General features: G+C 40.3%; 1 protein-coding gene across 1 annotated transcript in view; it reads left to right on the plus strand.

Moving 5' to 3' along the window:
- LOC115378771 (CUB and sushi domain-containing protein 1-like) overlaps positions 1-24,208 on the plus strand; it is a 659,837-nt gene that overhangs the window by 585,050 nt on the left and 50,579 nt on the right. The window contains exons 48-55 of the mRNA XM_030079264.1: positions 2,331-2,444; positions 3,713-3,829; positions 5,328-5,399; positions 7,717-7,863; positions 19,520-19,708; positions 20,045-20,230; positions 20,679-20,876; positions 23,287-23,460. Of these exons, the coding sequence (XP_029935124.1) occupies positions 2,331-2,444; positions 3,713-3,829; positions 5,328-5,399; positions 7,717-7,863; positions 19,520-19,708; positions 20,045-20,230; positions 20,679-20,876; positions 23,287-23,460 (1,197 nt within the window). The remainder of the gene's footprint in view (positions 1-2,330; positions 2,445-3,712; positions 3,830-5,327; positions 5,400-7,716; positions 7,864-19,519; positions 19,709-20,044; positions 20,231-20,678; positions 20,877-23,286; positions 23,461-24,208) is intronic.

Genomic DNA, 24,208 nt, shown 5'->3' on the forward strand with positions numbered 1-24,208 from the left:
GATCCCTCCAGTATCCATGCATGGGTGAGGATCTTGTCCACTGTTCCATGGCCAGGACAGAATCTGCATTGTTCTTCTTGAATCTGTGGTTAAGCAATCGGCCAGAGTCGGCTTTCCAGCACCCGAAGTAAGCATTTTCAGGGAGGCTTAGCAGTGTGATACCCCGATAATCGGGGAACATTCTCCAGTCCCCCTTTTTTAAGATGGAGACCACCACACCCCTTCTGCCACTCCATAGGCACTGTCCCTACACCAGGGCTACTCAACCTGCGGCCCCCATGCATCATTTTTATGTGGCCCCCCACTGTCATATAATAAAAATATTATTATTCTATCTAATTATTGACTTTCAGTCTGTGGACAATTCATTTCTATCACTAACCACAAGAGGACGATAATTCATAGGCTATTGCACTGATGTCATGTACCTGTTTTGACCTACTGACCAGAAGTGGGCGTGCCTCACCTTACATAACTGATGTACAAGCCCACACTGGTCGCAGTAGTGACCGGGGGTGGGCTTGTGCGTTGCGTTGCATATCCATCGTTTCATTTATTTGAGCACTTTAAGAAGCAATTTTGCACTTCTTTTAAGAAAGAAGAAAAATGTTTTTTGAGCATATTATTTTTCTGAATAATTGCAGTGTAACAGTCAGTTCATATCACTGTTCACATTTTGGGAATGAAGACTGTTTATTTTATAATGTTCCAAGGGAGTGCCCATTCTGTTCACATTTTGGGAATAAAGCCTCATTTTGTTGTAACTTGATCATTTCATCATTAATCATTGCATGACAATCTTTTATTCAGTGAGGTTTTGCCTTGGATGGAAATGTAGCTGTTTTCTGTATGTTTCATTAATTTTTAGACTAATCATGTGGCCTGTGACAAACTTATAGTTTAAACGTTCAAAATAGGACAGACATTTTTAGCTTGCGGCCCTTGGACACAGCTGAATTTTGCTCAGTGGCCCCTGAGCCATCTTAAGTTGAGTAGCCCTGCCCTAGAAACTCCTAACAGCACAGCATCCAGGGTCACAGTCACAGGTTAAAAACAAACTTGTACATGTGTGTTTGTTTGTTTGTTTGTTTTTTTAATCACCACAGCTTGTCCAGGTTGTGCATATGATATTTTTTATTTGTTTCTTCATGGATAACTTAATACATTGCCAGTAGGCAATTACAATAACATGGCTAAACAGGAGATGCAATGTTTTACAGGACACTAAAAAAAAAAAAAACGGTCTTGAACACGGTAAACACAAGAGTTGCGTATTGATTTACTAAAATCATGCCAAATTTTTGCCACACAAATTACACTATAGCAGCATCAGGACTGCTTTCAACTCATAAAAGGTATCAATCTATTCACCTTTACTTTTATGAACCAGTTTAGTGAAAGTAGTTTTGGGTAATCATATCACCAAGTATCATAAGCATTCAGGACATCTGAGGGCAAATTGTTAAATTTTACATTTCCCAAAGCTGCCAACAGAGTGCAGATTGGGCTGCATATTTTTGTCCAAACTTGACCCAGGATGGGAGCGTAGTAACCGAGCCTGACCCAAACCTTACAGGCACTTTTTTTTGTGTCTTACGCTAGGTTACACTCACTGCCTCAAATAGCCGACCCGAACCCAAACATAATTTCTAGATGGCGACCCAACAGATCAGGCCAGGCTGGGCTCTTGTTGGGCTTGGGTCAGGTATCCACACTCTGCCTGCCAAAATGAAGCACCCTAGGGAGAGCACTTTAGGGAGAGTTACTGGGCCCTACCATAGCCAATTATACAATTGTTGGGAAAGCTTATGGACAGGAGAGGTTGATTGCTTGTTTGTTCCATTCATCTTTGTTGACAAATATGAGGAGAAAAAATACCTGATGCATTTTGCAGATACAAACATTTATTAGGTGACAAAAAAATGTGTAAAAAGTATTGAAGAATTTAGAGTTTTTTGGAAGAGAGGCATCACAGTGTGAACTCGCAAGCTGCATCCCTCCCAGGCAGTGTTTTAAGCAAGCGTGACATCTTACTGACAGGTGGTAAATCTCCACCCCTTTTCATCTGGCAAGCCTGTCAAACTTTCTAAGTCTTTCAAAATGGAGAGAGAGAAAAGCTGGGATTGAGTCCAGAAGCAGCATGTTAACCATTTTGGAGCAGCTGTCTACTTACAAATTAAGAAATAAACATCTTAAATGTAACTCTTATTTTTGAGTGAGGGAACTGAGTTCTGTGTTATACAGTCAACATGCAAAAATAGAGCTTAAGTGCTTTGTTAAATGGATGATGTTGTGGGTGATGATGATGATGACTGTTTTCTGTCTGTTAGGAGATATTGTAAAGTATCGCTGTTTCCCTGGATACACACTGGTGGGAAAGGCAGAGCTTACCTGTAAACTCAACTCCCATTTGCTTTTTGAATCCCCGCCCCCAGCCTGTCAAGGTAAGGCAATAGCAAATCAAACTTGACTTTTTTTTTTTTTTTTTTTTTTTTTACTTTTTTGTGCATAGATGGTTGCTGTGCCATGTTCTTCATAATTGTCTGACATGTTTTCAGCATGTGTCTTTAGCATGGAGTATTTAGAAAAGTTTCAGTTACAGTTTTTGCAACTCAAGTTGACAAAAGTTTGATTTTTAACAGTGACTATAATATTTCATTATTAAGACAGACATTTTTGTTCACTGACAGTCTTAGTTTATACGTTGCCACAGTTGAGCAAGTTAGATAAATACCTTTTTTTGCTGCTTCTTCATTTATTTCAAGACTTTTTTCAGACTGACTGTTCGAAGAGCACTGTTTAGTATGGTTGTAGGCGCAGGACTCGTGGCCTGTGCCTTGTACGAGTGACTTACCCTGCTAAAAGCTGCAGTTCTTGTTTATATGAATAAAACCCATGAAAGCAGAACCACAGTTTTAGCTAGAATTGCTAAAACAGCAATGTTAGAAAGTGCGAGCAGTGAATCCTGATAATTTTATGAGGCTATGGAAAACTTGTTTGAAGTGCAGTTCTGATGAAGTTGAAAGGTGTTGCTGTTAACTTGCAGTGCTAAAGCCGAGCCTAAAAGAGATGCTGACCACTCATCACCATCTGGAATGAACAACAGAGTGTCCTTTCTATTGTAAAGCAGGAGAAAAGAAGCCAGTGCTGTTAATAGAGGACACACAGCCAAAGTGCTCCCCCAGACAACTTAGATCTTAGCTCCTTTTGTGTGAAATCTTGTTACATAAGCACTCATTGGGCAGAAAGCTTGGTGGAGAGCTCCACTGTCTGTCAGTGCTCAAGGCTGTGATAAATAGGGAAGTTTATAAGCCAAAGAAGAACGGAAATGTTGCCTTCAAAACACGTCACTGCCATTGTCTTGACATTGTGTATGTGACGAATAAAACTTGAATTTCAACTTCAGCAGGGGAATGATAACTAGCTTAATGTTGCAGGAGTCCTCAGATTTTGTTCAGGCATTGTTGTGACCTATATCATTTTAGCTGAAATTGGTACACCACTGCAGGCAAGTGGTTTAAACTTGACCTCAGACCTCCACCAAGCAGAGGGCCCTTTTTCCAACCGGGCTGGGGGAAGGAAAGTGATAAAGGATGTAGACAAGGAAATCAAAAAACGGTGTTGCTGTCAGCTGGAAATGCACCAAAGAAACCTAGTAGATGTTCTCAGTGATTCCATTGATGTGATTGGCTTTTGTCTGTTACCTCTCCAGCCCAGTGCCCGGCCAATGAGGAGCGGGCCTCGTCATCAGGGGTGATACTAAGTCCTGGGTATCCTAGCAACTATCCCAACAGCCAGACATGCTCCTGGCTGCTACGTATGCTGCCAGGTACTCTGTGCTCTCTCTCCCTCTGTGTGTGTGTGTGTGTGTGTGTGTGTGTGTGTGTGTGTATATATCTAAGTTGGTGTGTTTGAGCAAGGGTAACAACTATGTGTGTGTATGTGTGTAAAGCTGTGCATACCTGTGGAAAGAATGTGTTCAGGTACATGTGCAAATGTGAAAGTATTAGTGAGTGCTCATGGTTGTGTGTTTCTGTGTGTTTTAGTTTGTGTGTGTGTGTGTGTGTGTTGGGGGGGTGGGGGTGGGTTACAGGTCTGTTCTTGTAAGATTATGGGCTCTATTTTTATGGCAAAGCGTTAGGCGAAGTCTTAAGCGAAGTATGAGGCATTAAAACGGGCAATATCCTCTCTGGGGCTTGGCTAACTTCTTTTTGCATTTCCGGTAGCAGTGATGTCTTGACAATAAGCGCTATCCTGGCATTATCTTGGGAGAAATGGTTGGCACTGGAGTTAACACCATTGGAAGAAGGAATACATTATTAATAGGTGGAGTTTGAGTGGACCTCAGCAAAGGCCAATCATATCAGCTTCATTCATTCCCTTTAAAAACAGGAATTTACTTAAAACACACAGAAACACATGCTTGTTTCCTGCCTCGCCACTGTCAGCCAAAACATTTATTCTATACTACCCTGCCATGTTCACCGCAGCTATAGGCCTTTATCTTTTTGAAATTAAAACATCATGCTTCAGGTGCTATTTTTGGCAGACCAGTTATAAAGGAGAAGATTCAAGCAGCTGCGCCTGGTAACGTGGAGATTTTGGAAGATGCGGAGAGACCATTGATTTTCCACTGTATAAACTTATGGTATCCACCGCAGATAACGTGCGTAATTGTGTGGCAATTTGATACTACATCTGTCATACATCCCATAGGCAGCTGTAGAGGACAGATACTGGTAAGAATCAGCCCTTAATCTAACCAAGTAGGCCGAAAAGATGTTTAAGGCAATAATACAAGCTCTACTGGTATTATCGCCTTAATTAAATAAACAGTTTGCATGTACAAGTCGTTTCTCTTGGTTTGATAATTTTTATCACTGTGGATCATTGATGAAGGGGTTCATATGATTTTGGAGAGGCCTGTGCCACTGCGCCTCTGTCAGCTAACACCAGTAAACAGCACAGCACATATTGCTTGTGCTAAGACCTGCTTTTGGCTGTCGAAGATGAAAGCGATATCATTTCAATGCTGGCGAAATCAATTTAGGCCAAAAAGCCCAAACTGCCGAAAACTGTTTAGTTTAACTCTATTCTGCTTAGTGGAGTAGATGCCACTGCTTTATGTCACATTGTGTTCCAATGTGGACAGAAAACAAAATGCACAAAAACATTGTTTTCATATTTACTTGGCTGAGTGTGTGTGCCTTAGTGCATGTGTTTTGTGTGTAACTTTATTATTTTATTTTATTTTATTTTATTTTTTTTTTACAATATGCTGTTTTTTTTTTGATGCCATGCTAAATAAATTTGTTCTTGTTTGACAGGCTACACAATCAATATCTATGTTGAGCTGTTCCACAGTGAGAAACAGTTTGATGAACTCGAAATTTTTGATGGTACGTGTACTTTTTCACTTTATTTATGCCCCCTTCCTCTCGCACAGTCATATATACATACAGGAATGTTCTTTTTCTTATTTTTTATGTTTTTGTTTTTTATATTTTTTATGTATACTGATGAAGATTTAATAATGACATACAGTTGAAACCAGAAGTTTACATACACTGCATAAAAAGACACATAACCTTTTTTTTCTCACTGTCTGACCTTAAATCAGACTAAACTTTTCCTGTTTTAGGTCAGTTAGGATTACCAAAATTATTTCTATTTGCTAAATGACAGAATAATGAGAGACAGAATTTTTTAGAGAATTTTTTATTACTTTCTTCAAAGTCACAAGTTTACATACATTTACTTAGTATTTGGTAGCATTGCCTTTAAACTGTATGACTTGGGTCAAACATCTTGGGTATCCTTCCACAAGCTTCTCACAATAGTTTTCTGGAATTTTGGCCCATTCCTCCTGACAGAACTGGTGTAACTGAGTCAGGCTTGTAGGCCACCTTGCTCGCACACACCTTTTCAGCTCTGCCCACAAATTTTCTATGGGATTGAGATCAGGGCTTTGTGATGGCCACTCGAAAACATTGACTTTGTTGTCCTTAAGCCACTTTGTAACCAATTTGGCAGTATGCTTAGGGTCATTGTCCATTTGGAAGACCCATTTGTGCCCAAGCTTTAACTTCCTGGCTGATGTCTTGAGATGTTGCTTCAATATTTCCACATAATGTTCTTTCCTCATGATGCCATCTATTTTGTGAAGTGCACCAGTCCCTCCTGCAGCAAAACAACCCCACAACATGATGCTGCCACCCCCGTATTTCACAGTTGGGATGGTGTTCTCAGGCTTGCAAGCTTCCCCCTTTTTCCTCCAAATGTAACGATGGTCATTATGGCCAAACAGTTCGATTTTAGCTTCATCAGACCAGAGGATATGTCTCCAAAAATTAAGGTCTTTGTCCCTGTGTGCATGGGCAAACTGTTATCTGGCTTTTTTATGCTGCTTTTGGAATAATGGCTTTTTCCTCGCTGAGTGGCCTTTCAGCCCATGTCGGTACAGAACTCGTTTCACTTTGGATAATGACACTTTCTTACCAGCTTCAGCCAGCATCTTCACAAGGTCTTTCGCTTTTGTTCTGGGGTTGATACGCACATTTTGCACCAAAACACTTTCATCTCTGGGACACAGAACCCGTCTCCTTCCTGAGCGGTATGATGGCTGGACATTCCCATGTTGTTTATACTTGCGTATAATTGTTTGAACAGATGAACGTGGCACCTTCAGGCATCTGGAAATTGTACCCAAGGATGAACCAGACTTGTGGAGGTCCACAATTCTCTTCCCGATATCTTGGCTGATTTCTTTTGATTTTCCCATGATGGCATACAAGGAAGCAGTGTGTTTGAGGTGTGACTTAAAATACATCCACAGGTGTGCCTCCAATTAACTCACATGTTGTCAATTACCCTATCAAAAGCTTCCAAAACCATGACATCATCATCTGGGCTTTTCCAAATTGTTTAAGGGCATAGTAATCTAAGTGTATGTAAACTTGTGACTTTGAGGAAAGTAATAAAAAATTCTCTCAAAAATTCTGTCTCTCATTATTCTGTCATTTAGCAATTAGAAATAATTTTGGTAATCCTAACTGACCTAAAACAGGAAAATTTTAGTCTGATTTAAGGTCAGACAGTGAGAAAAAAAAGGTTATGTGTCTTTTTATGCAGTGTATGTGAACTTCTGGTTTCAACTGTATATACGCCTTGAACACAGTACACACAGAACACAATACAAAATAGTTAATAGCTCTAATTTTAAGGGAGTTGTAACTTACAGATCACTGGGTCACTGGATCACTGGGACAGTTGTGTCAGAATGATGGATTCCAGATGATGTTTATATTGCATTTTGGAGATAGACGTTTCATATGACCAATATGTTGAGTGCCACGCTTTACATCAAAAATATTTTTTTAAAAAACAACTTAGACGTCCTCAGGTAATTTTCCATATGAACTTAAAGAGTAACCAAACACCAAACCCAAATCAGAGTAAAGCCTGATGTCTAATGGTGAAAAAGTAGGATTCTGAATTGACCATCTGCTATTGGCTGGTCTTTGGTTGAGGGTGGTATCACCACCTGTTGTATTCTGCAGACCATAGCTTGGGGTTTGGACTCTGTGTAAGTGACATGTATGGCAACCAATAAAAAGCATCCTGAATAAAGTGTTTTGCTTGATAATAAGCCCCACCAACAAAAACACACACACACACACATTGCAGTTCATACGTCCTATTGGCTTGTTTCTGCAGGATCTTCAGGACAGAGCCCGCTGTTGGTGGCTCTGAGTGGAAACCATTCGTCTCAACTGAACTTCACATCGAAAACAAACCAACTGTACCTTCGCTGGTCCACCGACCATGCAACTAACAAGAGAGGGTTCAAGATACGATACACAGGTACATGTCGTTCTGTTTGTCTGTCGTTCTGCATCAGTCTGTCTGTCTGCCTGTTTGTCAAAGATCATCTGCTGAATATGTAACTCAGTGAATATATTCATATATGTATATATATTCCAGATATGATATTCAGGTATCAGCTATTCTGTTTATTGCTGTATCTATCTGTCTGTATGTCTGACGACATCAGCCTAACAACCATGCTACTAATGGCTTCAAGACACAATTCTAGTGTCTGGCTGCCTGTTGCCTGTCACTTTCTTTCTCTTTCTCTGTCTCCATTTTAAATTCAACATGAAATTTAAATATGCACTATTTGCATGACAGGGAAAAAGAACGGTAGCTTCGGTGTCTGGAGGCAAATGAAGGGAGTGGTTCTCCACAATAACAGGAATGTCAGCTGTCCCCTCTGTAATTCCTGCTTTCACAAGCATGGATTTTTGCTCACCCTTCTGTTTTGAAGCAACTTGTGAAGTAATGTTGGCTAGACTGATATGTCACAAGCAGTGATGGGAGTAACGGCGTTACAAAGTAGCGGCGTTACTAACGGCGTTACTTTTATCAGTAACGAGTAATCAAAGAAATTACTGTTTCCCCCGTTATAACGCCGTTACCGTTACTGACAATAAAATCCGCCGTTACTTGCCGTTACTTACCACTAATACTTATTATTATTATTTTACTATCCTATTCGAAAAGTGAGCGTCTTGTGGAGAAAAAGCGGTGTGTCAATTTTCAAACCGGTCAGACTTTGCAGTTTTTCGTAACATATCAACATGCATGGAGAATGACTGAGCACAAATTACAAGATGTGTCGTATTCTCCGATGGCAGAGCGGATAGTATCTCCGCCTGCCATACAGAGGACCAGGGGTTCAATTCCCCACCCGGACAAGCGGGTATCACTACTCTAAACTAAAATGAATTACTTTTTCAAAGTAGCGTGCCCAACACTGACAATGATATATGAAATTTGACAGCAATGTCCACACTGCAACAGCAACGCAAAAATATGTGCATTAATAAGAGCATTTAAGAAAAGAAAAAAAGTAATCATAAAAATTACTTTCCCCAGTAATTGAATTACTCTTCTGCAGCAGTAATTGAGTAGTAATCAAAATTACTTTTTTACAGAAGTAATTAGTAATTGTAACTTATTAGTTTTGTGAGTAATTGGTCCCAACACTGGTCACAAGTACAAATAACAAAACCTCAACCTCTTTCCCTCATGAAAATCAATAGATACATGAAGGCTCCCTGTTCCAGAGCCATTATCATTTAGAAAGACATTTATAATGTATCAGGTTAATATGAAAAGAGAATGGAATCAGAAAATCAGATTTGTTCATTTTATAATTAGTCTCAAATGAGTTTACAGCTTCTTTGCAGCACTGTAGTAGTATTTGTTGTCATCAGTACTGGAGAGTATTACCATTTGGCTATGACTTCACTGTAATTTGGCACCACATGGCACCTTACAGAGAACTCAGAGTAGTATAGAGTTCTGTCTGACAGCCTATTTTGACAGTAAAATCAGCTAGTCTTTGGTGTGGTTGACAGTTGTGACAGGGCTTGTAGCGTGGTGAAAAAAATCATGAATACTGGCAAGTTTATCAGTTATTACAAGGTGGCAGATGTCAGGAAGTAGAGCAGGTGTCTAGTTAGAGGAGGGTTCCTGGTTTGGTCCCTGGCTCCTCTTGGTTGCTTTCTGAAGTGTTATACAGAACACTGAACCCCTTTCTGGTCTTGATGAATAGGTTGTCAGAGGTGGTAGTAGTTAATTACATTTACTCATGTTTCTGTTTTTTATATCTTCTTTAAAGTTAACAGTTTTACTTTTACCTGCATTTTTGCTTGAGTATTGTACTTCACTGCATGTTAAAGAGCATATTGCAGGTTGGAGACCCCAGTGAATCAATGTGTAGGAAAATGATGTGGGAACTGAATTTTCATTGAAATATGCATTTATATATTCTACAGTGACCTCTGGAGTTGTTTTTGTGGCAGAATTTTACTTCCGCATCTGAAAAAGCTAAACCGGAAGTGACGTAGGAAGAGGGAGTGCGGTCAGTTTGAACAATAGGAATATAATGGATCTTAATGCTAGTTGTGACACTGAAGAGGCTGTGAATGTGTATTCATATCAATATGACGGAGCACAGCCTTATAATTACGAGCCTGTAAGGTGTCAAAGAGACCAGGAACAGACCAGAGTCAGAAGAAATAACGGACAGAGAGAGATTCAGCTGTGCTGCGAGGAGAACCAGCGGAGGACTGGGCAGGTGTGTTGGTCAGTGACCAGGGTTAGCTTGTAGATATATAAGCATTTATCTATGAACGTTAGCAAGCGTTATCTAACACTGTGTTCACATCACAACACTGTAAAGTTTGCTATCACGTATCAGGCTATAACTAGTAATGATCATCTAGCAGGAGTATTGATACTTACCTATAACGGAAACTAATGAGCTTCTATCAGTCGTATTTCGCACTGCATCCTATAACTCCACACTGGGTCGTATAGTGCTTTACCGGTACCGCAGGAGAGAGAGAGAGATAAACAGCTTCCTGATAAACGATAAACTGATTTTAAAGCCCCCGCCTTGTTGTCTGTCGCTGTCATGCTGCTGCAACCGCGTATAAACAAAAGTTGTTATGGTAGTCTGTGTGCGCCGCGCACCTGTCAGATCCGGCAGACCTGACCGGGTGGGCGCGGTGCCGGCTCGCATCAGGTGGGCCGGCCGGTGTGCGCCACCACCCGGTTTAAAGTAGCAGCCAGCTGACATGCCGCTCCGGCACCGCGCTCCCCCGGTCCGCGGCACCCGGTCTACCGGATCTGACAGGTGCCGCTCCGGCTGTCAGTCGGACGCTTTCTGAAGAAGGAGGAAGTTACCTCCGAAACTGTCAAGGTAAATAAACATCCCATGTCTGATTAAGAGAAACAAAAACGTCTTTTAGCTAAAAGGAAGACATGATGAATGTATTTGAACTATATTGATTTATGATGACATCGGACCATGCCTGTTGTCGTTTTTCAACGTCATGACGTGCGTTCCCGGGGCGATCGCTTTAGGTAATGTGACTGCCCTGTGTGAGCAGCCCTTTACAGTAAAGTAACGAGTGTAGTTGTTGTCAACCCAACCCGGTTCACTGTCTCTGCTCTGCTTCGCTCAGCTCGGAGCGCTCAGCTCTGCCCGCGGTCAAACAGAGGAGAGGAGAGAAACTCAGCTCAATCATAAATGACAGCAAAACGCAATAGGGCCTGTTTATTTATGTTATTTATCTAATTTATGTGAACTTGTTTCATTTAGGCTCAGTGTGAGCGTCTACTGTGTTTTGCTGTCATTTATGGTCGCACTGAATTTCTCTCCTCGAAAACGGTGGAGCCGACGTCCTGACAGGTTGGAGTTTGTGCAGCCAGCACAAACACAATAATTTACCATGATGATGATAAATGAATGCTATGTAAAACTACTGAAAACAGACCAACTCATTAGACTAAGACCGCTCAGACTCACTACCACCTACTGCTGCGCACTGAGCTGGAGCAGAGCTGAGGAGACCGACTCCCTCTTGTTACGTCATATGACGCCATGTTGAAAAAAAGAGCGTTTTTAGGAGCTTTGCTCAAAACGGCCACTTTTTCCTCTGAATATGTGCCCTAATATCTTGTAAAACATATGAAATCCTGCATTAACCTTTCACGTGGTCATTTTCACACAATGTTACGTATAAATTTTGTAAAAAATTTAACCTGCAATATGCTCTTTAAATCATATCCATTACAGGGAACAAATGATCAGTGACAGATCGTGGAACCTCCTTTTACAATGAACGGTCAGCAAAGATGAGAGGAGGAGTCTGGTTCTAATTTGTTGGCTCTACTTTTTTTCATTTCCAAATTTTGAATGAAAGGTGCCACTATGAAAAATTGCAGATGGTCGGTAGAAGTAAGGACAGTTTCGACTCAGCTGGCAAAAATGTGGAATAAGTGTCGAAAAATGGGTATATTATCAGTGATTTGGGCTGACGATGAGAACCAAGTCGACTCAAGCATAAATTGTATGCTTATTCCACATTTGTAAGTTGAGTCTACAGGTTCCTCACTTCAGTCAACCCTTTACATTTTTGCAGAATGCACCTTTAAAAGACTGCAGTTTGAAGCATGTTCTCTCCTCCTTTTGTAACTGCATGGAAAAGATCACACCTGAGTAGATGTTTTAAAAGAGGAACTCAGTAACTTTTACTCTGTTTACATTTTAAACGAGCTACTTTTTACTTTTACTTCAGTAGATTTTTACAGCAGAACTTAAGTAAAACATCAACAAGTAACAATACCTTTACTTGAGTAGCAATTTGTTATACTCCTTCCACCACCAGGGATTTTCTTAGCTCAAAATGAGGCAATGGTGGTACCTGATAATGGGCTTGCAAGTGCTCCTGTGCTGTGCCTTCAACTGGCTCAAGCAAACATGTTTTACAAGCAATTATTTTAGGAGTTGTACTTATATGATTAAAAATGGTAAGTATCATTTTAAAGCAAAACTGAAAACATTAGCTTACCCTGATGCAGTAATGCTAATTTCAGAATTGGACATGCTTGGATGCAAAAGAAACACCTGTTTCAGCCACAAAGAATTAAGTTGCCACCATTGCAACCACCAAAGTGGAAGACTCTCCTTCATTGGCTGCTTTGGTAGCGCCAGTTTGTGTGCTGATTACGACACAGCACCACTGCCACCACCATGTGCGATAAGGGTGGTTGCGTGCCACAATTGCAGTCACAAGTGACAGAAATTACAGAGATTCTGACAGTGTGAGGCATGTTAGTGTTAAAAGCACCCTTCAAAATTAAGTAAGTAAATTTGGCGGTGGCAGCCTCCACCAAATTCTCTATGCAGGAAAAACCCTGAACGCTGCAAGTTCGTGCCCTCCATGGAAGTTTCCACCATCAGTTTATGAATATATTGTGAATGCATGAAAGTGAGACACACATTGCAAAGTGTTTTGAGAAGTCATTGGATTAGAAAAGCACTGCAGTCCATTTACCATTTAGCACCGCATCAACATTATTTCTTTTTGCTGTCCTTGCCATGTTGTCGCCATGTGTTCCATTAGCTTTGCTATATTGGGTTTCCCAGTTGGCCTTCAATCATGAATTTCATGCTGCGAAGACAATATAAAGCAGAAAACACAAACTCTTGCTTACAGTTGCATTCAGTGGTGAATGGAATGTGTCAGAAGTGAGTGAGTCTTTCTGCTGGTTCTCTATATCCAGTTTGTGCTTTTAAAAAATTGTTTGTGTTACAATATCAGCACACTGATTCTTGGGAATTTGGATAAAACAGGTTTTAATTTTGAAAAAAAAAATGTGTTAAATTACAAAATCTGAAGGTATATCATTATAGGCCAAGGTCTTGGCTGTTCAGCAATGTACCGGTGCAACCTCCTCATTTTGCATTTTTTTCATAAAATAGGTTTTTCCAGTTATTAGGCTACTTTGTTTTCGTCAACACCGTCACCGTAATGTTTTTTTTTTTAATTTGAAAAACATATTTTTGTATTAAAGAGACTATTACTTTAATAACTCAACAGCACCAAAGAAACATATTGTAAGCATATTCATTTAAAACCAATATAACTGCCTCTGACGGTGGTGACACTAATCTGACGGTGGTGACAAAAACCTACTCTTTCACATGATAAGCATGAGTTGTTCACATTAGCCAGCTTGTTTTCACCCTGTTGCTACCTGCATCAGACCTCTTCTTAAAAAGTATACATTTATTCCATAATCTAATTTAATATTTTTTATACAGAAGTGACGGTGTTGAAAATTTATGGTTGTGACAGTAGCAGTGTCCCAAAATATGAAGAGATTTAAGAGAAAATAGAAAACTTCCAGGAGCCTGAGTGGTCTTGAAGCGTGCAGTAGAGCTGAAGGTTTGAAAAGGGCTCCTCAGGAATGTAGTTGACCTTGTAGTTTTATTATTATTATTTTTTAAATAAATATCTGACGGTGGTGACGAATATCTGGGACACATTTTGAGCAACCACAAAATAATAGTAAATATTGTTCAAAACCCATCGTTTGTAGTTTTTAATACATATTATGATGTACTCTTTCATGTGGTAAAGATATTATTCAATGCAATTATTACTTTTTGTTGTTTTAATTAGTGGTGTCAAATTATCGCGTTAATTGAGATTAATTAATTACAGTCATATTTAGCGCGTTATGTTTTTTAATCGAGTTAATCTAATTTTTAATCTCTAATTTTACTTTTTATGAAATCGGTTTGTAGGCGTTGGGCTTCCTGTGCTTAAGTTGTTGGGGGTGGAAAACAATGGTCAGTCACACCCTGAAGTGGACATTGATTGGCTGTCATTGTGTTTGTGCCGGCATGTCACTGGCCCGGTGGTCTGCCCGTCTTTTTTTTTTTTTTTTTTTTTTTTTAAACAGGTCGCCGGCCAGGCCAATCAGCTGTCGGTCCGGTCCGGCTGGCCTCACCAGTCTGATCTTTTTTTTTTTTTTTTTTTTTAAGTCAGAGAGACAGGCCAGGCCAATCAGAGGCCAGCAACCTGTGAAGAGGTCAAGACATGATTGGTTTGTTTTGATTAACACCCGCCCCAACAGTCCGAGTCCGTTGTAAACAGGCAGCGCATGTTGAGGAGGGGGTGTCACGACTCGTGTGTGTGTGTGTCTGACTGTGGAGGAGAGGAGAGGAGGTGGAAGAAAAGTTTGCGTGATCGAAGTTAATACATTACCGTATTCATCCGAATATAAGACGATAATTTTTCCATTGAAAATGCCCTGAAAAAATGCCCTCGTCTAATATTGGGGGTCTAAGCAAATACACATGTATTGTGCATATGTAAACCAGTAGGTAGGCTCGCCTGATGCCGCGATTACCGGCGAATGGCCGCATTGCGCAGTCATTGCAGCCGCGTATGAACAAAAATTGATATGGCAGTAGGCTATGTGTGCGCCGCTCACTTGTCAGATCCGGCAGACCAGACCCGGTGCCGCGGCCGGCTCGCCTGATGCTGACCAGTGGCTTTTTTATTCAAACAAGATTTTGTCCATATAATTTTTTTTTTTTTTTTTTTTTTTTTTTTTTAAAAAAGGGTCTTGAGAAAGAGGGGTTGTCCCCCCGACCCGCATCGGACTGATCTGCTACAATAATGTAATGAATTTAAAGGGAAATACCTCAAGTTCAGGGCTTTTCTCAGCAATTTTAGGTGAGATTAAAAAAGAGATTAATTAGATCAATTAATTACAGATCATAATTAATTAATCTCTCAATTTTTTTAATCTCTTGACACCACTAGTTTTAATCAAGTTGAAATGATTATCTCCTATCCGAGCACAACTGGTTTTGTAGGGCATGGGCCAACATATAATCATTAAATTAATACAAATTAAAAATAAACCTATGAAAAAACCTTACAAATGTGCAAAGGACCCCCTGATTATGCCCTTGATTCTTTTTATTCATTAAAATGTTGTAAATTTCCAGCAGAAATAGCATTTTTCTTAATGGGACATGATTTATCCAAATTCTCAAGAATCAGTGAGCAGCAATGTCTGAAATATTGGTAATCCCTTTTTCCCACGGTGTCGGTTGCAGTCAATAGCAGCTGCAGTCTGTAGGAAACAGCTATACCACTGTACCACACTCACTGCTGTGTAACTTTCTTATCATTCTTTTTAGTCCTCATGCTTGCTGTTGCTGTGAAATGACTTTGGTGCCACTGTTATTAATTGTAACACATTTATGTATCCAGTGACCTTTCCAAAGGCAAGATAGCCTCACTGCTTGAGTAGTGGCTTCATGTTCCACTTTCAAATTGCACTCCTATGCCTCTCTCTCACTCTCTGCCAACACTAGATCACTATTTTTCAGGTCTGCCTGTAATTGTGTGTGTGTGCGTGCGTGCGTGCGTGCGTGCGTGCGTGCGTGCGTGCGTGCGTGCGTGCGCGCATGTGTGTATGCGCGAGATATTTTATATTTTTTCCTTGTCTTTATCATTTTTTCAAAAGTAATATTTTCAAATGAATGGTGTCCAAATATTATGTGGTAAAGTAAAAAGGGGTTGCCAATTTCAAGCTTTAACTGCAAAATCAAGCTTTAATTCCTGTGTATTTTTATTGACTATAACTGGCTGAAGCATCTTGGTTTGGTTTGTCCATTAGTTTGAGTGGGTTGTGATTGACAGACAATGGGTTTTAATGTAGCTGTAGAGAATTTTAAATATTAGTTGACAGTTTTATTTTTGCAAGGAAATTGCGTGGACACACAGTTACTCAATAGTGATATCTTGCCTCTTCTGGTTTAAAAAAACAAAGACCTCCTTTCCAATTTACGATGATTAGAACTTCTATTATATGTACATGTTTACAGCCTGAAGGTAGCATTATGATGCAACTTTGTAAAACCAGTTGGCAGCCGAGCCTCTTGTTCACTGACCACATTAGACGTCAAAAGAGTTTTCTGTGCTATTTGGAATTGAATGGGGGTGAATTAGCTGATATAAAACTATCTTTAATCAACACATTATCAACAAATTCACATTAATAGGATGGAAAATGTAGGAGAAATGGACCAAAGTGGGCAAAAATCAAAAGAAAGATTTTGTTAATCAGTAATGTGAGCAACATCAGTCAATCGTCAGCTGATCCAAATATGAAACATGAACTAATGATCTGCTGCATCATGTCATGTCATCATGTCAGGCTCCGTAAGAGAGGTGGTCCTTTCAAGCAAGTCATCACTCGTCATATTTTTCCAGTGTATTTGTAGTGATATGCTTTTGTAAAATTTTGCATATGATGAGTGTCTAGCATGCTCCTTTCTGTATTCTGCTGTGGGAGGTTTGATTGTGATCCCTACTGAACCTTTATCATGGCGCTTGGGTACATGCGGGGAACAGGACCTGAACCACCAAACTGAACTGTGTAGCCATTTGTCAAATAATGGTTTTAACTCATAAAGAGAATGTTCCTGACTTGAACTGAACCAATGCCAAAATAAACCAGCTCCTCAGATCCCGGGGGAAGAAATTTTTGTTCATAGCTGTCAGGAATGGTTAAAGATTATGACAAAATAATTACCCCCCCCCCCCCCCCCCCCCCCCCAAGCACTTAGGGGATAAATAGGCAAAACTCCCAGATAATTAGTAAATTGAAATCTTTGACCTAAGAGAAAAACTACCATGATAAAAGTGGCAATGACTGAATGAGCCGCTTTTCATGTCTGATAGTGTGTCTGGAGAAGCAACTGCTGCTTATGTGACTAGAAAGGTTAATCCAGCGATACTAGTTTTCAATGTGTGAATGTGATTAGTGTCCATACTGTTAAATTACACAGTAATTGCCTTTGTGTTTCGTTATCCAACCAGTAGTGTATCATGTTTTTCTTAAAAGTATCACACTACTCTTTTTGCAGTTACTGTAGTGGCTTACATTTTTATCAAATGAATGTCAGACTGATTTTTTCACATATACAAAACTCTCCAAAGAAAATGCTGTTCTCTCAAAAATTAAACTTGTTATACTTTGCCAGTGTACTAATACCCATAACCAACAGTCCATAATAGCAATATTTTGTTATGGCTTGGTTTTCTTTTGGACCCAAGAGCAGACACAGACAACAAGGCTGAAGGTAAAATATGAGGATATATTGTAGACTGTTTGTGGGTTGTGGGTGGTGAGGGGTGGTGATGGTTGACTGGTTGGAGAAGCCATCCTGGGAGATGGTGTGGAAATGTGAAGACAGGCTGTGCAGATGAGCTGGCAGTCCAGTGAGCAGATGAAGCAGGCAGGCAGACGTGGTGTGGGTGAGCGACTGTGCAGAGGGCACGAGGGAATCCTGAACACAGGGAGACACACCGTTAGATCAACAGGTACAAGGAAGTGAAGAGAGGGTAACTCAAAGGAATGTAACTCAAGCATCTTGGTGCTTGACGCTGAGACAGTTGTCACTCACTAGTGGGGAGTGGAGCGAGAGCCGCAGACAGATGAGACAAGAAAAAGTCAGACAGACAGGAGGAGGAGCATTAAAGGCAGCGCATTTGATAAAAATTAATGGATAAAGTTCTGTAAAATCTAGTTATGAAAAGAAAGTACTGTGGAACTTTGGATAGGTTTAATGAGAGTTTGTAGTGATGGCTTAGTGAAAGTATGACCCTTATTTCGGAGAAATGTGTCAAATTTATGGACAAAAATCAACTATAGCATGTACTGTGTCACCCATGACAACTAAAAACCAGGCTTTGCAACCAAACAATGCCTTGTGGGTTGTTGCGTGCATATTGTGAGTCAGGGAACACTGCCCAGCCCAAACTCATGCTTAGAAAGTATTCAGAAGGATGTGCACAGCTCCAAAAAGCAGGAAGGAATGTTAGGTGCATTATCTAAATAAAGCTAAAGTTTTATTCTCCACAATTAAACATAATCATTTGGTTAAACTTAATTGGGGACAGAAGTTATTGCAAGACAAATGCTGCAAGTGAAAGCAATCAGACTTTACAGTTATATAACAGTTTTGGCTTTTAGCTGATGTTCTATCCAACTTACTGTAGAATAAGTGCAACAGCAGAATAAGCTTCAGTTTCTAGGTCATTGGTTTTCAAAGTGGGGTCTGAGGACCTCCAAGTGTCCCTTAGGGGCTTCCAGGGCCTTCCCCATTAAAATGAGGAATAGATTAATTTCACCATAGCTTAATTATTCCCAAATAGCGAATGCATAAGAATGAGTACTCTGATCTTAGGTTCCTTTCTCACACATTATGACCCCATGTTTAAGATAGACTGTGATATGTATTACCAAATCAACAACAACAGTCCTCTCATAGGGGGTTCCTGAGACAATATCCATGTCCTTAATGCATGTGTATAAGGAAGTCCTTGACAGAAACATTAAAGAACCCCTCATATAATTAAAATGACAGTGTAAACAACCAATAGTAGTGGGTTTGAGGGTCATTCTAATAGTATACTGTTGACATACTGTTGTCAGAATGATCATGTTCGAGAGAGTGATGCAGGTAGAGAGGATTTATTTGAGAGCAATTAAGAGGGGACACGAGAGTCAGTGGAGAGAGGTTTGTGTGAGGTACAACTCTTGAAGAGATATGTTCTCTGCCAACAGTAGAAATTATGGAGTGACTCTATCCTGACTGGAGTGGAAAGGTCACTCCACCAATGAGTATACAGAAGCAGAAAGAGCTGAAGGCTGGCACAGGAAGGGGAGAGAAACAGACTCATTGCAGCATATTCGGGTGGACATTTAGATTGATCTCCATGCTCTATCAGTTGTGACTTTATTATAGCTTGAGAAAGAAAAAGAAATCTGCATCTTTGCATTCTTATGTGTCACAAACTTAATTTGTGAGTGTTTATAAAATATATGGCTCTGTTGATTGTCAACTGGTCTCTGAATTATGTGTTGATTCCACTGCATGCTTGACTTTGTCACTAGCCATAATGCCAGTTGTTCCTTGTGAGGCAATGATTCTTAGTTTAGGTCATACTGAATGAGTAGATTTAAACTGCTAGTTGCTGGAGTTTGCAGTAAACAGTGACCTGAGAGTAACTCATCTGTCAATTCCTTTGTCTTTGTCTGTGCCTCTGTCTTTGTTTCCCTCTCTCTGCAGCTGCCTACTGCAGCATCAGCGATCCCCCAGTGAACGGGGGTGTGGTCAACCGCACTAAACTCCGTCCAGGTAGCAGGCTACAGTTCTACTGTAACCGTGGTTACCGTCTGGTAGGCGCTAGCAATGCCACCTGCAGGCTGCACCCCAATGGGCTTTACCACTGGGACAAACCTGCCCCTTTATGTCAAGGTACAAACACTCACACACCAACAAACTTTGGCTTTCTTTCTGTCTTTTTTCCTTCATGTTTAACAGCAGTTCTTGTTGGTTTGTGTACACCGGTGCTCAGGGGCCAACAGTAGAACATTGTGGGTACACTGTGCAGCTCCCTGGTGTGAATGGGCATAATTTGTTTGCTGTTTTATAAAGTTAAAAAGCAGCAACAGAGGTAGTTACTGTTGTTTACTTTTGTAGTATGGGTATGCAGAAGTCAGTCAACATTCCCTGGATAAATAGTCATTGGAAAAGTTGCCAGGAGGTTTGAGAGAATTTCTCCATCAACAACCCTCTCTTTTTGATTGGCAGCCATCTCATGCGGAATCCCTCAGTCACCAGGCAATGGCAGCTTCCATGGTTACCAGTACACCGTTGGTAGCCAGGTGACCTACCACTGTAACCACGGATACCACCTGGACCCAGGTGTTACCATGACAGCAGTGTGCTTGGAAGACAGCACCTGGAGTAATGCTGCCTCACCCCCCAGATGTCTACGTAGGTTTACATATCATCATTGTGCTTTTTTTTGGCATGTAACTATCACTAAAAGGCAGTAAAGCCCCTGTCCACAAGAGTATGACTTACACATTAAAAAAAATCTAAACAAAGGTTTTGCAGCCTCAAAATACATATTTAACTGTCACACACTGTCTATGGAGCAGTAGCTCAGCCAATTAATATGACAGTGAAAAAAATGTCTTCAGTCCAAAATACCTACGGGTATCATAGTGCAATTCCAGTTTTAGGCTTTATACATGTGTAATCTCTCAACTAATCAAAAAATTTGATCTATAAAACTATACTGACCTTAACAAGATTAGATCCAGTGGGTTTAGAGTTGAACTCTTAATATTTGTTGAATATTTTTTAAGAAACATTTACCAAGGGATGTCTACCCTAACAATGAATCCATATGTTATTTTGTTTTATTCTATTGCTCCAGCAATCCACTGCCCCAGCATTGAAGGTGTGCTGTCAGATCACATGACCTACCGCCTGCTCTCTGGTTTGTTGGGAGAGTTTGGTTCCATGGTGATGTTGGAATGCGCAGCAGGATACTATTTGGGGGTCGGGCATCGAACACTGCGTTGCCTTGCCAACGGGACTTGGGAGGGGGCAGAGGATCCAGCAGCATGCAAGAGTAAGTATTAATGTACCCAAGAGCCCATTATCTATAGAATATGTTATGTCTCTCTGTCTCTAAAAGTAGTAAGTCACAGGCGAATTGAGGTGTTAAAAGGAGTGTACCCTTTGGTGACAACAAGGTACACATTCTGGACAGGGAGGATAGATGGTTTGAAAGAGGAGTGGAAAAGGCCATCTGTTTCAAGTTCAAACAGCCATCCCTGAACAGAGGAGACATCAGCTATCAGCAGCTTACAATGCCATCCTGCAACAGAACTGATGAAAGTGATGAAGCCACTTGGACGAGTGGTGGAAATATCTTCCAGAAAAACAATAAATCCAGTTGATGACTTACTTCTTGAAATACTATGACTGCGAATCTTCACAGACTTACTGTATGTCTGTCCACTTCAACAAAAAGAAACCAAAAAGCATCAAAATAAAAACCACTTCAGTATTTTTCACCAAATTTAATTTGCTTTGGCTTCAATTTTATTTATTTATTTATTTTTTAATAAAATCACTACAGTGTAATACCTTCTCATCTGACAGACATGATCAAACTTCACCATGATATTCTGTGTTGTGAACTTCTCTCAGGGCTCGTGATGAAATTTTGCTTGCATTTGATTCCTGTTAAATGGAGCAGACACACACACACCCTCAGTGTGATATGACAGGAAATGACAGGAGAGAAGCTGCACAAATATAAGTTAGCCATTTAATGAAGTGCTTTAGGCAATACTACTTAGGGCTTCTTGTTGACTGGTTAGGCTGTCAACTCGACTCCGCACAAGTTCAACTTCAGTGTCAAAACCACTTCATTCCTCATGTGATAACGATTAACTGAAATGGTCAATTACATTCATGAGGGGTTCAGGGAAATCAGCAATACACACGAGTAAAACACATAAACACACACATTTGTTCCAACACATAGACCCACATACATTGCATGCAAAACATCATATATTGGCTACGGCTGCTTGACAATACATCTACATTTTGATTACTGGCACAGTCTGTTTTGAATAATCTGTTGTTCAAAGATCATGGGCCCACCTGTGAGGTGGCTAACAGTTGGAGATGTTAGTTATTAGCTGTTGTGGTAGAAGTAGCTTCATTTGTTGAAAGCAATAGTACATTGAGTAAAATACACAATGAAATAGCGTTTGACAGCCTTTATTTATTGTATTTGCTCTTACAACGGAAAGCTGTAAAGGGACGTGTTTCAAATGCATAAACCAACAGGAGATCAGTTAGGGAGGGAAAGGCAGTTTTGTTTGGTGGAAGGGTGTGGATTGTGAATGGGATTTCACACACACACACACACACACACACACACACACACACACACACACACACACACACAAACACACACACACACACACATATAGTGTATCCACACATTTATTTACTTAGGCATATGTTTATGTGCATCCCTTAGTATTTTGTTTCTTTACTGAAATCAATTAGCAGGGTTACACGTTCTTCCAAATGTGTCAGGTTCTTAACCACTGCAGTGTCTTGGGACAAAGATAACCAGGTAAAAAGAATATAACCAGTAACATGAAGTAGCCTATATGTGGGCCATAGTGGAGGATTTGCTTATCTCACCCAGTGTTACTCTGCAGTATGCCTTTGCAACTTATTTCATAAAGGCGAGCTGTCAGAGAACATCATGACTTTGAAAACTTTCCAATAGGCATCAGAATTTCTTAATGTTGCATAATATATGATGTTCCTTTGGAAAAAGAAAAAAAAAAAACTGAATGTGTACACTTAAAGATAGTTTAAAAATGATTAAAAATTCAACTCTCTATCTTACATGAAACCAATGGTTTGCAAACTTTATCTCTCCACATTTTCAATTTATTTTTTTTTTATTTTTTTCACAATCCACTATTTCAATTGACCTAACTTACATTGCAGCAGCTTAGAAGGATTTGGCAACATCGCAAAGAGTAAAAATAAGACTTCAATGCCAGAAGTGATACACAGGAACTCTTTATGCTTAAAGTTGGCAGGTGGTTTTCAAACTTTGTCTCTGAGGATATTTTAAAATAATTTGTCTGACCCAAATTTGGTATTAACCAGATATTGTATGGGCTAACCAAACAATATTTACCCTGTTTAAATTTAGTCTGCTAATCTTCCAGCCTTAAGTATCTTATTCAACCAGTTACATTGCAGTGACCTGGGAGCATTTTCACAGGTTTCAAAAATCTTTCCAAAAAAAAAAAAAAATAGGTTTTCATAGCCATCAGCTTCTCACAGCATTTTATGATCCACCATTTTAGTTTCTACCAAGACTTTACAAAACACTGAAGGCTGTACTTACACCAGTCGAGCCAGAATGTTGCCATTTTTAACTGCATGTTGTCTATCAATAATAACGTGATCCTGTGATTTGTTTTGTTAATTAGTCATCTCCTGTGGCGAGCTTCCTTCTCCACCCTTTGGTACCAAACTGGGGACGTTGACCACTTTTGGAGCTACCGCAATCTTTATGTGTAACCATGGTTACACACTGGTGGGGTCACATGTCAGAGAGTGTGGCGCTAACGGGCTGTGGAGTGGTGCAGAGACCAGGTGTCTAGGTAAGACCCATAAAAACTGAACTAATGTGGGAAGGTGTACAGGTATATGATGTGCAGTGGATTGTCCAAACCCAGGCCACTTCTGGATGCAGTGGCAGGTTAATCATGTAGCTTCACTTCTGCTTAACAATAAAGCTTATGGACTCATGGTTTGGGAAGAAAATAAACAATCATAATGTCAGTTAATACAACAGGGTAAATGATGGGAATTGGGTGACCAGATGAGAATGGGGTGACTATATGAGATTGGGAATTTGCAGGGGCGGTGTGGCTGCAGGGGCAGCGTGGCTCAGGAGGTAGAGCGGTCGTCCAGTAACCGGAGGGTTGCCAGTTCGATCCAGAGTGTGCCGAAGTGTCCTTGAGCAAGATACTGAACCCCTCACCGCTCCTGATGGACAGCAAGGCGCCTTGCATGGCAGCCTCTGCCATCAGTGTGTGAATGTGTGTGTGAATGGGTGAATGTGAGGCAAAAACTTTGTAAAGCGCTTTGAGTGGTCATTAGACTAGAAAAGCGCTATAGAAATGCAGTCCATTTACCATTTAATGGGTGAAATTCGGGACAGGGAGTTAGGGGTTGCCACGATGACATGGTCGAGGTGGGTGTGGCGTCTAGTACATTACGTTCAGTGTCAAATAATAACAGTGAAAGTCAAAACTCAACACTAAAATTTATTATTTTGTGTTCATGAACATGAAGTCATCTGTCTGTCATTAGGAAAAACAAACACAATGACTGCGTTGTGTGTAA

Source organism: Myripristis murdjan, chromosome 3, assembly GCF_902150065.1.
Source record: "Myripristis murdjan chromosome 3, fMyrMur1.1, whole genome shotgun sequence".
Taxonomy (NCBI): domain Eukaryota; kingdom Metazoa; phylum Chordata; class Actinopteri; order Holocentriformes; family Holocentridae; genus Myripristis; species Myripristis murdjan.